The sequence below is a fragment of the Neoarius graeffei genome, chromosome 20 (genome assembly GCF_027579695.1).
Source record: "Neoarius graeffei isolate fNeoGra1 chromosome 20, fNeoGra1.pri, whole genome shotgun sequence".
Classification (NCBI taxonomy): Eukaryota; Metazoa; Chordata; class Actinopteri; order Siluriformes; family Ariidae; genus Neoarius; species Neoarius graeffei.
Window position 1 is genome coordinate 34239787 of NC_083588.1, and position 16046 is coordinate 34255832.

The following is a 16046-nucleotide window of genomic DNA, read 5'->3' on the forward strand; positions in this document are numbered from 1 at the left end:
AGCCGAATTAGTTTTTGTCCTTAGGTGCCTCAGAGAGAGAGAGAGAGAGTTCAGCTCAGCTGAAGGATGATTGTCTATTTGACAACCATGATCATTGTTTTGTTGCCGTGAATTCCTAAAGCTCATGATATAAATTGTCGCTCATAAATTGACAGGTTCGGTCGGCAACCGCCTTGGCATGGCCAGATTAATCTGCGGTATACAACGAGACAGCAGTCATTATAACAGGAGCATATTTGCTGTTCCAGCGGCTTCTCATTACTGGTGGAGCAAAGTGCGGCACTTTTTTCTCTTTTTACATGCGCTCAAGGTGCCACATATTTTGTTGCACATTGTTCTGTGTTTGTTAAAATAATTTCCAACTTTGCTTCATAGTTTCTTAGGCCTGATTTATACTTCATAATTTATTTTGTGGCATTTTGTTCAAGGTCGAGTGTGAAATAAAGCCATAAAGGATAAACAGTTGATGTCTTCTGTGTATTTTATATTGATAATATAACACAGTTTTGCATTGTTTGTGAGAAAATAATTTATTAATTGGTAAGTAAGTTTTATTTCTATAGCTAGAACATTGTTACACTGCTATACTTTACAAAGCTTTACAATGGCTACAAAAACTAAAAACTAAAATGAAAAACATCCTATTGATAAAATATAAATAATAATAATGTAATTAATTAACTAGTTAATTGCAGCAATTAAATCAAAAATAAAATCTCAGGAGCCGTTTGGGAGCCAAAAGAGCTGGCTCCTTATAGTAAGAAGAGCCAAAAGAGCCGGCTCCCAAAAAAGAGCCGAAATTCCCATCACTAAAACAATGAATGAAACGGCCGTAGCTGTCACCTGGCGGCAGCGCGCAGTGATAAGAAGGGAGAGAAAACAGTGCCAAGTGATTTCGAGGTCTGACTTTTTATTTGGCAATGGTTTCGTGATGCAAATATATCACTCTTTTGAGCACATACTGTTTTGAGACGAAAAACGTTTTACTTTCGTGACCCCAACAAACTTGCTGGACTACTTTCGTCTGGACCAAAACTGGATAAGAACTGGACTCACAGGATGCTGTCAGGGGTAAGTCAGTGTGTTTGCACAACACTATTGATGGGGATGCCATACAGATTCATGTCAAAAATCCCAAACTATCCTTTTAAAGAAAGGAAATGTTATACAGGGATGAGAATGAAAAATATTTTAAAAGTCTGAAAAAACCGGGGCGGGGCCTGGGGGGGCCCATGGGGCTAATGATTTTTGGCTTTTTTTTTTTTACCCCAAAGCCATTAATTTTATCAGCAAAAATTTGCAATTTATTTGGAAATAAATTCCCCTTCTTGGTGGACTCCCAGGTGAAAATGATTAATATGGTACAAGAGACTTGTTTTTAATCAATTCATATTTGATGATTTCAAAAAAATCAATGCACCTTTTAATATAAACGAGCTCTACAGTATTATATTTCTGCATTTTAGCTATTCATGTCTTTGAATACTCTAATCCTTTAAAATGAAGTGCAAACCAGAAAAAAGTTCTATCATATAATTCTCTTAAGCTTTCTTCTGATGTTATCATGGTAGCAGGAGGTCTTACATATTAAGCAGGCAACATTCAACATCACTTACCACTTCCCTTTCAACTGTTGTGTGTACTAACTAGGTTTTATCTGGACAGGATGTTGTGTAATGTAATACAGATACCATATGGTCAATCTGAAGATCGAGATGGTGATTTTGAATTAAAGAACAGGCATGTACAATTGGCATTACATACTGGAATTTTTTTTTTTTAAATCAAAAACTATAAGTTCATCTCAGCCTAAAAAATTTGGGCAGACGCTCCTGCGCAGCACATACCAGCAATTCCATCCCCCTATGAAATGAGCAATAAGTAGGAGAGTTATACACGGTATCATACTTAAAATTTCATCAGAAATATAGATATGATACTATGATTCTCCCCAACATGCTACATTAGATAAGCTAACCCCATTTATAAAAGATACACACTTATATATGACATGTAATTGATATATATTTTTTGGGGCGCGTGCTCTCTCTCTGCCATGCCGATCCTGTAGGCTGCACTGACTCAATACAACTGAAAACTCCGGTCCTCGAGAAAAGAGATAAAAGCCCACCCACACTGAAAGCTGATTGGCTTATTTTGCTGAGTAACCCAATCAAGATGCTCTTTGTCGGGCATGCGCTATATGAACAGGCACACAGGCAGTGTTGCCAGATTGGGTGGTTTTAAGTGCATTTTGGCGGGTTTTGAACATATTTTGGGCTGGAAAACGTCAGCAGTATCTGGCAACACTGCACACAGTCTCCCTCGCGCGCGCACATTCTAAGATGCGTGATGCAGACTAGGGTTGGGCGGTATTACGGTAAGAAGGTATCCCGAGGTATCCAAAAGTACCAACGGTATCGGTCTCATTACCGTCATTTTAAAAAAATATATAATATCTAAATAAATATGGAGTACATGAGGTCATAATATAAAATAATAAATTGAAGATCATCCCGAATAACTGTGTGATCGTATTTTCACTAATTCTATCAATTTCCTAAAGAAGTTCTCATCGCGTGCAGGGTTGTTTATGTCGTTACCATGGCAACCCTGCGTGACATTTGGAGTCTGACAGAAAGCTTCGCAAGAGACTGAGACCACGGTTGAAAGATGGCAAGTCAAGATAACGAGTTAGTGGCAAAAAAAAAACAAAAAACCCATCGGCAGTGTGGCAGTATTTTGGTTTCAAACCAAACGAAAAGGAAGAGCCAGCAATAATGTAAATGACCGCGCAAAATCGAAAAAAATCTAATATGTCCCCTAAGGCACACCATAGCCTGGGGTACTCCACTTCCACGAGATCTCTCCAATGAGTTGTGTTTTGAGTAGGTTACATGAGTAACAACAAGGTAAAATAATATAACGTATGACATTTGGGATGTGGGTAATAAACGTTTGAAATGTCATCTACTGAAGAAACGGAAGAAAACATCGTAGCATAAACTGTTAGGTTTCTGGTGGGAATTAGCAATGCGCTTGCTATCTTTGTTGGGTGTGTTAAACCGTATGGATTTAAGTGGAATAATTGTAAGGAGTTATGTGATCAAGACAACGTTTTAAGCAAGGTAAGGCCATTTGATTATTAATTTCCCCGCCATGGCATGACGTGGGCCCATATGATTTTGCCTTGTGCAGCTATCACGCATTTGAATTAGGTTCGCCTCATTTGCGCTGAAGAATATGGTTTATCGCGCAGTCTAAACGGACTTGGGTGTTGGTTTCTTTTTCTTTTCTTTTTTTATTTCCCATGCTTGAAAGGGTATGATCCTGCTCATCGTGTACTTTTTTTTGATGGAGTAGGTGAAATAGTGCTGCAAATGGCGTTTCAACGCAGACATGTGTAAACGACAGTTGAATGCTATTTTCAAGATGAAGGAAGAGTTGCGTGATGCTTTGAAATATCTCTTAATCCATTCATCAATGCACAAAATTCGCTTTGCTGCTTAATCCATACCACAATGCACATAATTCGCTATGCTGCTTTTAAATAGTACATTTGAGGCATAGGCGCAGGTCTGGACAAGGTCCGCCGGTATCGGCGCACGTTACACAGTAGGCCGAAACAAAATATTTTTTTCTCGGTAATACCGTATACCCCGGGAAAACACACAGTTTAAAGGTATCAAAATTTGGATACCGCCCAACCCTAATGCAGACCTTAATGTTGCGCGTGCACGCTCTTGCTCACTTCTATCAATATGCAGGAGACTCCCGGAACTTCCAGGAGACTTGGGATGTCTGCGTTATAAGGTGACCACAGATCGTTAATCATACCCCACCCCACCCCCCAAAAAAAAAAAAAAAAAAAAAAATTTCTCAACGGATTTACATCGATCTCAAAAACAATCATTTTGGTCTGAAAAAGTCGGAAATCCGCCAATCGGCGGAAAATTCTCATCTCTGACGATAGATTATTCCCTATTCCTCGACATTTTGTCGGTTAATTCGTGCTTTTGAGTAATGGCTAAGCCCGAGCTCATTTTACGTTGCTATGGTGACAGTCAGTAGCGAGAGGAATAGTTTAGCATTCCTCCACTATCGCTATGTAAAATTAGAGTATACAGTTTTACTGGTGAGAGGAATATTTATTTATTTTATGTATTTTTATGGCCTGTGTGCAGGCCAGGTTTTTTTTCCTACCCCCGGGAGAGTTTGAGGACAGCTCGACGGATCGGACCCTTTACTATTCAGCGTTTGCGAGGCAGCATACGAACTGAATGATAATTGAAGTGGACACTAGATGGCGAGCCTACCCAAGAGATTCTAACCCCTGCAAGGATTGAAACCAGCATTCGATACACGGTTTGACTCGAACTGAGCTATTCTTTGAATATTGACTGAGCTATTGAACAAATCGAATTGGACGGATCCATTGGACTGAAAGTTAAAGTGTTGCAACACAGTAATCTATTGAAGGCCTTCAAATAGAATAGAAACTTGTGAAGTATGAATGGGTGAATGTGTGAGTGTGAATTGGTTAATGTGTTTATTTTTTCTTTTATGGTTTTCCTGTCAAAGTAAAACTGAAAAGTTAAACAATTAATCAAACAGAAGAAACATTTAAAATACTTACCTAAAATACTTACCTGTTAAAGAGAAAGAGCTAACTCAAAGAAAACTAGAAACGAATAGAATCAAATAGCTTAAACATAGCTAAAGCAATTGTTACTGAAATAAGCTATTCAGATTATAACAGATTGGTCAAGAAAAGCTAGAATAACCCCATATTCAAACTTATTTAAATTTATTCAACAAGAAAAGATTAAACTCATAGGACTTATTTAAATACACATTTTGCACTGCAAATATTTATTGATCTATTTATTCATTTACCTCTTGTACTGTGAATGTTTATTGAACTATTTACATTAATATATTTATTGAACTATTTACACTCAACCAATCCAACTTACTGATCCTTTTCATATTCATTATTATTCAGTAAACTGCCAGCTTATTTGTATCCATGTCTCTTCCTCTATACAACACACACCACTAACGAATCTAGAACTGGTCCAGTAGCATTATTTATTAATTATTGCATTTACAGTGTTACAAGTGCTACAATTTGATAGACATTAAGATTGAAATGTTATGACAGAACCCATGCACTTTACGTACCTGCTGGCTTCTTTGATGAGCGCAATGGCGATTAAGATTCTCTTTCTGAGGAAGATAAGGAGCAGGATGATGATGAGCTCCACTATTACCAGAATGATTACTGCAGAGATGAACAGAACAGAATACTCAGTGTATGCCATATGCATGCCGCAGTAGTTTTAATTCGGTTCCAGCAAGGCACATCTGAGACAGCTAATCCTAGCTCTAAATTCCCCTGGCCTCCCAATGCTTAACTGAGCACATCTTCAGTCCATTATGTTTAACCAGTGTTCATGGTGAACAAAAAAAAAAAAAAAAAAGTTAGAAACTAAACCAAAGTGTGGTCTGGACAGAGTAGCTTTGGTGACTTTAGGCGACTCACTGAAGGCTAACCAGGTCTCTCGGATATGCAGGTACACATTCAAGTCCATCTGAAAGCCCAGTTCCTTGAGGGTGATGTTGGCCCCAGGGGTGTTCTTTAGATGAACATACTCCAAACTGCAGTGGAGGATACCTGCTCAGAACAGAAAGAAAGAAAAGACTGAGCAGACAGTAAAGCCTGAACACCCTTAAACAGCACAGCTCTTGAACAAACCAGGAACAAAATACAACTATACAGTATTTTCATATGTACTCAAATTAGAAAGATGGCACCTACATACTCTGATGTACAGGAGCTGTCGAGCCACATTTTATAAGAACTATACACGCCACAGCCACTTTTTCACACAAACATTCAAATCAGCGGTATGGCTCCGCAGTGGTTAGTACTGCAGTTAGTACTAGGGCTATATGGAGTGTCAGGGAGAGGTAGTATCTTTGATGGGAGGACATGTGCTCAGAGTAGTTCGTCTGAAATTGGTCCTCACCTGGCACCCAGCTTTCACCAGTGGCTTCTCGTAGCTGTTTGCATGCAGCAGCTGCGACATCCTGGGCAACGGCTTCAACTGGCTGGCAGAACCTGGTGAGGGTAGCCGATGGTTCTCAGAACCTCAGGGAGTTCTTTAGGCTTGCCTACTTATGCATGTAAAGACTGGATCCGGCAGACTGTGGATGGAACCTTACGGTTCAACAGAGAGAAAGGCGGTCACAGCAGAGCACTGGAGTGCTTTGGGCAAGATGAGGCACAAAAGGATGTCTTTGTCATCCACTGTATCCATCTCCAGTCATCTCGACTTTGTCTCGCCACTGAATGTAGGTGCCACGGACGAGAGAGCGAGGTTGACGGTGCGCAACTCCTCCCTACTTTAATCAAATTCATTGCGCAAAGTCATCAGTTGTCCATCCCATTTCATCATTCCTCAAGTCCTGTGGTGACAGGTGAGTGACAAAGCGACAGGTGTGGGTACACTGGCAGTCATAGCCGCAGACCTGCACACAGATGGCTCAGACCACAGGGTCACTCTCTACAGAACAGGAGCAGCAGTGGAGTTCAGCAGCCATCGGAGCAACTGAGCAGCCCTTTTTAGGATTGCACTGCTCACCTCCCTGGCTTGAGGAAGGGGCTAGAAAAAGTGCCCTAAGCATTGCCTGCTCCTTACCACCCTGACCGGCTTACCGCAGCCGGTGGGGACCCTGCATCTGTGATTGAAACAGGAAACCAAAAGACGACGAGGGCAACACCTCTAAACCTTGCCACATGGAACATTCGTACACGTCGAAAGGGGTGATTCAGACAGACCCCAGAGACTAGAGGTCTGCGCGGGTCAGATTTTTCAGTCCCGCTCCCGTCCGCGCCCGCGTTGTGCAGTCCCACTCCCGCCCGCAAAGAATTATGATTTTCAGTCCCGCTCCCGCCCGCAAATCCCGCATGATGCAGACGTTCGCGTTATTTCTCAGGAAAGTTCTTGTCTTGACACAGCATGATGGTGCCCCGCCCCCTACTTTGAGTGGATTTGAGCATAAATATCTACAGCTCACGTTCGTTATTGTTTACCTTGTTTCTGAATTCAGCATGTAGTGTCTCTAATAATAATAATTAGTGCTGTCAAGCGATTAAAATATTTAATCGCGAATCGTACATTTTTATCACATGAGAAACCATTGTAATTCTCTGATCAGCATAAAAAAAATGAATGCTTTGTACCAATGGTGTTTTTTTTTTTTTTTATTGCAAAGCAGAGCTAGTAAGAGAAGTGAATTGACTTACTGCTTGAGTTAGTCTACAACTTTAATCAGAGAGACAGGTTACACAGTGACGGTAGGCTTGACTCAATGCTATCCCAGAAATCCTTCCTGTAATATGCAAATTTGGCCGCCTCTGATTGGACAGCCAAATTTGCATATTACAGGAAGGATTTCTGGGATAGCATTGAGTCAAGCCTACCGTCACTGTGTAACCTGTCTCTCTGATTAAACTTGTAGACTAACGCAAGCAGTAAATCACTTCACTCATGGTTCTCTTGCTAGCTGGGTGTGAACTGCGAGTCATTAGAGTGATCAAAGGATTTCCCGTTAGGATGATCAATGGCAAGTTTAAGATGCCATTCCTCACTCAATCTGGCAATCTCTCTGCAAATTTAGGCATCTTAAAATGTTTTTATTAATGCCAAATAAAATATCCAGCACAAATTATATATGATAGACATAAATTAATAATTTATACATTTTATTTCAAACACATTTTTAGTTAGCGGGACTGCAGCTTATCACCGCTCCTGCCCGCGCCGCATATGTGCACTTCCGGTCCCGCCCGCACGCGCATATGTGCACTTCCGGTCCCGCCCACGCCGACCTTTCAAAATTTGTCCCGCGCCGCACTGCTTTGCGGCGGGTCCCGCGAGTCCCGTGGGACTCCCGCGGGAGTGCAGGACTCTACCAGAGACACAAAGCACTTATTGCATGCGAACTCGCCAAATACAACACTGGCATTGCTGCCTTAAGTGAGACCAGACTGGCTGAAGTGTACGAGCTTCGTGAAAGAGGCACAGGCTACACCTTCTGGAGTGGACGCGGACATTTATAAAAAATAATTTAAAAAAAACCATGAAGCCAGAGTAGGTTTTGCTTTGAAAAACAACCTTGGTTGCCAAGCTGGTCAGTCCCCTCCCAAAGGAGTGAATGATTGCCTTATGACTATGAGACTACCACTTTCGCACGGACGGAAGTTTGTCACCACCATGACCAACCCTGACTAAATCAAGGACAAGTTTTATGAAGACTTTAATGCTGTCATCACCTGTGTTCCCACTGCTGACAAACTCCTCATTCTTGGGAATTTCAATGCGAGAGTTGGCAGTGATAGCACCTCATGGGAAGGAATAACTGGGAAGCATGGAGTTGGAAATTGCAATAACAGGCTGCTGCTACTCCTCCAGACTTGTGAAAAACATGGTCTTTTGATCACAAACGGTCTTTCGTCTTCCCACCCGCAACAGGACATCATGGATGCATCCTCGTTCCAAGCATTGGCATCTCAATTACGTCATCAGAAAGAGGGACAGACAGGATGTACAAGTCACAAAGGCCATGTGTGGTGCACAGTGCTGGACTGATCACAGACTCATTGTCGCCAAACTCAAGCTCTGTGTCCAGACCAGGAGACGTTCACAGGGTATGAAGGTACCAAAACAATTTTCAACTTGCTGACATTCAACAGCATCAGGCAGTCTTTTGCTGCTATTCTGGATGAACACTTGGTGCCCACGGACTTGGATATGGAATCAGCTTGGGCAGCACTTCAATAAGCTGTGCATAACACAGCCATAGAATGCTTGGGGTCCTCAACCAGGAAGTACAAGGATTGGTTTGATGATAACTGTACAGAGATAAACCAACTGCTTGAGAACAAACTTCAAATGCCTTCAAAGCGCATTTCAATGACCCAAAGTCAAAGTTGAGAGATGCACTGAAAAACATGCACAGCATTGTCCAACAGAAGCTGCGACATTTACAGGACACCTGGCTGAGCAACAAAGCCAATGAGATCCAGGGCTTTGTAGACAGGAATGACATGAAAAAAAACTTTTACAATGGCCTGAAAGGAGGTCTATGGCCCTACCACCTTGGGCTCATCTCTCCAGAGTTGTTCCATCAGCACTGAGATCACAGACAAGAAGATACTAGAAAGATGGGCTGAGCACAATATACTGAACCGCCCATCCACAAATCAACAATGCAGCCATTGAGCAACTGCCTCAGGTTCCACTCAATGAATCATTGGATGATCCACCATCTTTGGAGGAGATTCAGAAAGCATTGCTGCTGGATAGCAGACGCAAAAGCACCTGGTTCAGACTCCATCCCAGCTGAAGTCTACAAGGAAGGTGGTATGACCATCAAGGAGCTCCTTCAACTGTTTGAACTCATATGGTAGCACAAGACAGTTCCTCAGGACTTCAAAAGATGCATCAATCATCCATTTATACAGGCATAAAGGTAATCAGACCTGTGACAACCACCAGGGAACCTCCCTTTGGTCCATCGCAGGGAAGATGCTACCTAGAGTCCTCCTCAATCATCTCACTGCGCACCTTGAACAAAGGCTCCTACCAGAGAGCTAGTGCAGCTTTTGGAGAGAACGTGGGACTATTGACATGGTGTTTGCTGCTAGACAGCTTCAAGAGAGTGTCAGGAACAGAATGTTGAACCTGTACTCCACCTACATTGACATGACCAAAGCTTTTGACTCCATTAGTAGAGAGGGTCTTTGGAGAATCATGGCAAAGTTTGGCTACCCCAGGAAACTCCACCGTTGTGAGACAACTACATGATGGCATGCAGGCTAGGGTTCTAGATGACAAAGAAAAACATCAGATCCATTCCTTGTCTCAAATGAAGTTAAACACAGCCATGTCCTTGCCCCTACCCTGTTCAGGATCATGTTCTCCGCCATGCTAACAGATGCATTTGCTGACTAACACAAGCATCAGCATCAGATACCGCTTTGATGGTTCACTCTTCAACCTCAGGAGGCTCTTTGCAAAAATCAAGGTGATGACGGCCACCATTAATGACTTCATGTTTGCTGATGACCATGCCCTCAATACTGCCTCAGAAGAAGACATGCAGTGCAATGTTGACAAATTTGCTGAGGCCTATAACAACTTTGGCCTCACCATCAGCACTAAGAAAACTGTAGTTTTGCACCAGCCAGCTCCAGGAAAGCCTTAACGTTGAGCCGAACATCAATGGGCAGCATCTGAATACAGTGGACAAGTTCACCTACCTTGGCAGCACACTTTCCAGAAAGGTCATCACTGATGGCAAAGTGAATGCCAGACTCGCCAAAGCAAGTGTTGCCTTTAGTAGACTGTACAAGTGTGTGGGACAGGAGAGGAATCACCAAAGTGACCAAGATCAAGGTGTACTGGGCCATAGTTCTCACCACACTGCTCTATGGCTGTGAAACTTGGACGGTCCATCAGGGTCACGGAAAAAAAAAAAAAATGTTGAAATCACTTCCACACTACCTGCCTCAGAAAACTTCATGGCATAAAGTGGTAAGAGAAAAGACCAGACATGGAGGTCTTAACCCGTGCCAGACTGTCTAACATCCACACCATCTTGATGCAGTTACAGCTTCATTGGGCAGGACATAGTTCGCATGCCAGAATACTGGCTCCCAAAGATACAGTACTACTGTATGGCGAACTACAAGGAGGGCAAGCGCTCTCGCAGAAGTCAGAGAAAACGCTTCAAAAACACTCAAAGCATTACTGAAGGCCTTCAGCATCAACCCCCTTTTATGGGAGCAGGGTGCTCAAGACAGAGGAAAGTGGTGTTCTGCCATTCGCAAAGGGGCAAATTCCTGTGAAGCCAGCAGGATCGCTGCAGCTGAGCACTGTTGGCAGGTCTGCAAAATCGGCACCGACAGATCTCTGAAGGCCACCACCATTTCCTGTCCTCACGGCCAGAAAACATTCCGCGTGCGGATTGGCTTGACAAGTCACCTTTGCACTCCGACCCCACCCCCACGTCCAGGATGACTAGATGGTCTTCATTGCCTTGATGGACGAAACAGTCGCATCACAGCAAGCAGGTCCCAAATTCAAACCTGCTGGTCAACTGGGGCCTCTCTGTGGATTTCGCATGTGGGTTTCCTCTGGGTGCTCTGGTTTCTTCACACAGTCCAAAGACACGTGGATTAGGTCAACTAACTACTCTAAATTGCCCATTAGGTGTGAACGTGAGGTGTTTGTCTATCTAGAAAATGAATGAATTGTAGTCAGCCAATTTTGTGGCAGTAGTACAATGCAGAAAATGTACAGGCTCATTGGTATTGGACAATTGAAGATGCCTCCCCCCCCCCCAACACCCCACCCCAGGTGACATATTTCCAACTAACAGTTCAGTCATGTGCTCGCTACAGCCTCAGATTCATATTCTTGGCTGACCAGAGTAGAACCCCAAGGAGGTCTTCTGCTGTTATGAACCTGTGCCTTAAGGTTCAAGTGTGTTTTACTTTTAAATTCAAAACCAGTTGCAACACATGGTTATTTCTGTTACCATAAACTTGCTGTTCGCTTGGACCTGTCTGGCCATTCTCCTTGAACCTCTCCCTCACCTGCACAACCACTGCTCATGGGTTAATCTTTTTATTTTGCACCATTCTGCGTAAAATCTAGAGACTGGTGTGTGAGAAAATCCAACAAGATTAGTTTCTGAAATAAACCCATATGGCAACACCATCCATGATAACATGAAAGAGATCATATTTTTATTCATTCTGATGTTTGATATGAACATTAAATGAAACTTGTGAAGGTGCATGATTTTATGCATTGTATTGCACTGCTGCCACATGACTGGCTGATTGGCTAACTGCATGAAATGTGCAGGGGTACAGGTGTTCCTGTTTAAAGTAACCGGCGAGTGTATATTCTGTATACAACATGGCTAGAATGTTCAACTGTTCACTCTGATCAGTAAATTGGTGAATGATGACAGGTTTTACACAAAGTTCTTAGCCCTCAAAATGTATCCTATTTGTTCCGACACGTTACCATATGCAATGACGAGGAGGACCATGATAATCATAACCCAGACCATGATTCCAGCCAAGAACCTCAGCAGTATGATGAAGATCAGACTCAGTATTGTTGCTATCACCAGACCACTAATGAATACAACAGACACAGAGAATACAAAGCTTCATATAAAACATCAGGGATCAATGTATAAAAACAACTATAATATTAAACATCAAATTTAATGACTTGCATAATCTGATTCCACAGATACTGCAATACTGGGTTTCAGATAATTAACAGAATTGGGTTAAAAATAAGGCAGATATTCTTCTTGGAAAACATTTACTTACAGGATTATCCAATACCATGACTGTGTGAAATCCTCAAAGATCTTTATCACCACCATTCGAGATTCAGCAACTATTGTGGCATTCCTGCAAGCAGCAAAAACAAAATTAAAAGCATTGTCTAACTGGAATGGCAATTGATGGACATCACACCATCTTCAGATCTTTGTTCATAAGCAATAAGCGCTTGTAAGACAGTGGTTCTCAAAATGGGGCCAGTGAAACATAGCCAGAAGGTCTGGTTTTTTTTTTTTGTTTTTGTATAAACTTTACCCACCATTATCAAAAGTTATTCTATGTTTTATTGACTTCTTATAGCTGTTAACCTACTTGAACTGCATGGGTTTACTCCAAGCCCTTAGTAATTCAACCAAAAATAAATAAAACCCACAAGCAGGTCTGAAAAGAATTCCAGAAATTTCAGGGATAAAAGTCTGCAATAAAAATGCCCAAAATGACTGCATTTAAATATATACACTACATCTCCAAAAATTAGAATATCATGAAAAAGTTAAATATTTTCCATTAGTCATTTAAGAAAGTGAAAATTTAATATATTCTAGACTCTTTACACAAACTAAAATGTTTCAAGCATTTTTCTATTTTAATTTTGATAATTATGGCCTACAGCACCTCCCAAAAAAAACAAACAAAAAAAACTCAAAATATGAGAACATTTCATTTCATTTCGAGTTTGAGTAAAAACAATACAAATACCGTGTTCAGTACACACAAATCAATCATGGGGGAGACTGCTGACTTGACCGTTGTCCAGAAGATGATCACAGACACCCTCCATAAGGAGGGTAAGCCACAGGTGGTCATTTCTGAAAAGGCTGGCTGGAAAAGGCGCACAAGCAACAAGGATGACTGCAGCTCTGAGAGGATCATCAAGTCGATTCAAGAACTTGGAAGAGCTTCACAAGGAGTGGACTGAGACTGGTATCAGTGCATCAAGAGCCACCAAACAGACGTCTTCAGGAGAGGGGCTCCAACTGGTCACATTCCTAATATCAAGCCACTCCTGAACCAGAGACGTCATCAGAAGCATCTTACCTGGGCTAAGGAGAGCAAGAACTGGATTGTTGCTCAGTGGTCCGAAGTCTTCTTTTCAGATGAAAGTAAATTTTGCATTTCATTTGGAAATCAAGGTCCGAGAGTCTGGAGGAAGAGTGGAGAGGCACAGAATCCAAGGTGTTGGAAGTCCAGTATGACATTTCCGCAGTCTGTGCTGATTTGGGGCGCCATGTCATCCGCTGGTGTTGGTCCACTGTGTATTACCAAGTTGAAAGTCAACGCAGCTGCCTACCAGGAGATTTTAGAGCACTTCATGCTTCCATCTGCTGACAAGATTTATGGAGATGCAGATTTCCTTTTCCAGCAGGACTTGGCACCTGCCCACAATGCCAAAACTACGATCAAACGGTTTGTTGACCATGATATTACTGTGCTTGATTGGCCAGCCAATTTGCCTGACCTGAACCCCACAGAGAATCTATGGGTATGATCAAGAGGAAGATGAGAAAACACCTGACCCAAAAATATAAACGAACTGAAGGCCGCCATCAAAGCAACCTGTGCTTCAGTAAAATCTCAGCAGTGGCACAGGCTGATCACCTCCATGCCATGCTGCATTGATGCAGTAATTGATGGTAAAGGAACCTCACCCAAGTACTGAGTGTAGAAATACTTTTCAGAAGTTGGACATTTCTGTATTTCAAATCCTTTTTTGATTGATCTTAGGAAATATTCTAATAAGATACTGGAATTCTGATTTTCATGAGCTATAATCCATGATCAAAATTAAAATAAAAGGCTTGAAATATTTCACTTTACATGTAATGAATATAGAATATATGAAAGTTCACCTTTTTGAACTAAAAAGGTAAATTAAATTCAACAAAGTATTAGTTTAAGGGTGTGCACACTTATGTAACCACCTTATTGTGCATTTTTCATTTGTTTTTTTACCCCCCAACAGATTTTTCAATTGAACCGTACAGGTTATAGGTCACATTAAAGGTGGGAAAAAGTTTTGAAATTTATTGTGGTCCAATTTTGGGGCAGCACGGTGGTGTAGTGGTTAGCACTGTAGCCTCACAGCAAGAAGGTCCGGGTTCGAGCCCCGTGGCCGGCGAGGGCCTTTCTGTGCGGAGTTTGCATGTTCTCCCCGTGTCCGCGTGGGTTTCCTCCGGGTGTTCCAGTTTCCCCCACAGTCCAAAGACATGCAGGTTAGGCTAATTGGTGACTCCAAAATTGACCATAGGTGTGAATGCAAGTGTGAATGGTTGTCTATGTGTTAGCCCTGTGATGACCTGGCGACTTGTCCAGGGTGTACCCCGTCTTTCGCCCGTAGTCAGCTGGGATAGGCTCCAGCTTGCCTGCGACCCTGTTGAAGGATAAAGCAGCTAGAGATGATATGATCTAATTTTTTTTTGGATCAGAAAAACCTATCATTTTAACGGGGTGTGTACTGTGTGTGTGTGTGTGTGTGTGTGTGTGTGTGTGTGTGTGTGTGTGTGTTTATTTTACACCTTATTACATACGTACACCCCACACGGTTTTATTATACAATCACAGGAAAAAGGAAGTACACTCTCCTTCAAGTCTACGTATTTAAATAATTGTGTCATCCTTACCGAATTCTATAAACCAATAACCACAGTTGACTACAGAAAACACAGACTGATTCCAATATGTAATCATATGGCAAGACAAAAAGAGCGGTGCATAAATTAAGCTTCAACTGAAGCAATGTTATAAATAAGCGGAGGACAAAATTTCTGCAAAATGATGACTACAGAAAACATTTACTTCACATTATTGTTGCTAAAGGGGTTCTGTGTGTTACAGCATGATTGGGTGTACTTATTTTCCTCCACCTGGTTTCTGAATGTTGGTTTACTTTTTGGGACAAAATGACTACATATTGAAATCTGTTTGTCAACTTTGAAATTATAACTCACTCATTTTACAGTTAAAGGGGTTACAAAAGTTAAGAACCCTTGCTGTAGATGTGAACTCTTGTTTAATAGCAAAACAAATGTTTGCAATATGTTACTTTAACACACCAAAAAAGGGTGTGCAGGCATGTTAGACGCGAGTGAGTATTTACACCGGTAAATGAAAAAATAAATAAATAAGGACCCCCCACACACACTCACTTTACAGCGGGCAGTAGGTCACTGGCTTGTAGAGTTCTGCCCTCTCCATCTTCAAAAGTGGTACGATTTTCAACAGTGACCTCTTTCCCACGTATACCAAGTGCAGGGAAACACCGCCGTGTGACTAAGCAAGGAAAAAAAAAAAAAATGAAACAATGAAAAGAAAAACCAGAAGCAGCAAAACCCTTGTCCATTTATAACCATGTTCTCATGGCAATGTGTAATCACTGCTCATAAATACATTTTCAAATTCGCAAAAACCAATAACACTTGTTAAAAAAAAAATTATATATTACATTACATTATATTAAGGCCTTACATGGTTTGCTAGAGAGGACCACTGCAGGACAAAGTCCTTGTTGCAGGATGAGAGGAGGTGGCTGTGAAGCAAGAGACATTAAAATCCTTAAATCTTCTGTGGCAAAATGGCAACAGATGGAGACAGGCAACAGACAAGTAGG

General features: G+C 41.7%; 1 protein-coding gene across 4 annotated transcripts in view; it reads right to left on the reverse strand.

Annotated features, from left to right (window-relative positions):
* LOC132868573 (choline transporter-like protein 2) overlaps positions 1 to 16046 on the reverse strand; it is a 112216-nt gene that overhangs the window by 10733 nt on the left and 85437 nt on the right. For all 4 annotated transcript variants that reach the window (XM_060901559.1, XM_060901556.1, XM_060901558.1 and 1 more), the window contains 6 exons: positions 15905 to 15965; positions 15586 to 15709; positions 12425 to 12508; positions 12108 to 12220; positions 5546 to 5677; positions 5185 to 5284 (listed from right to left, as the gene is read on the reverse strand). In XM_060901559.1, the coding sequence (XP_060757542.1) occupies positions 5185 to 5284; positions 5546 to 5677; positions 12108 to 12220; positions 12425 to 12508; positions 15586 to 15709; positions 15905 to 15965 (614 nt within the window). The remainder of the gene's footprint in view (positions 1 to 5184; positions 5285 to 5545; positions 5678 to 12107; positions 12221 to 12424; positions 12509 to 15585; positions 15710 to 15904; positions 15966 to 16046) is intronic.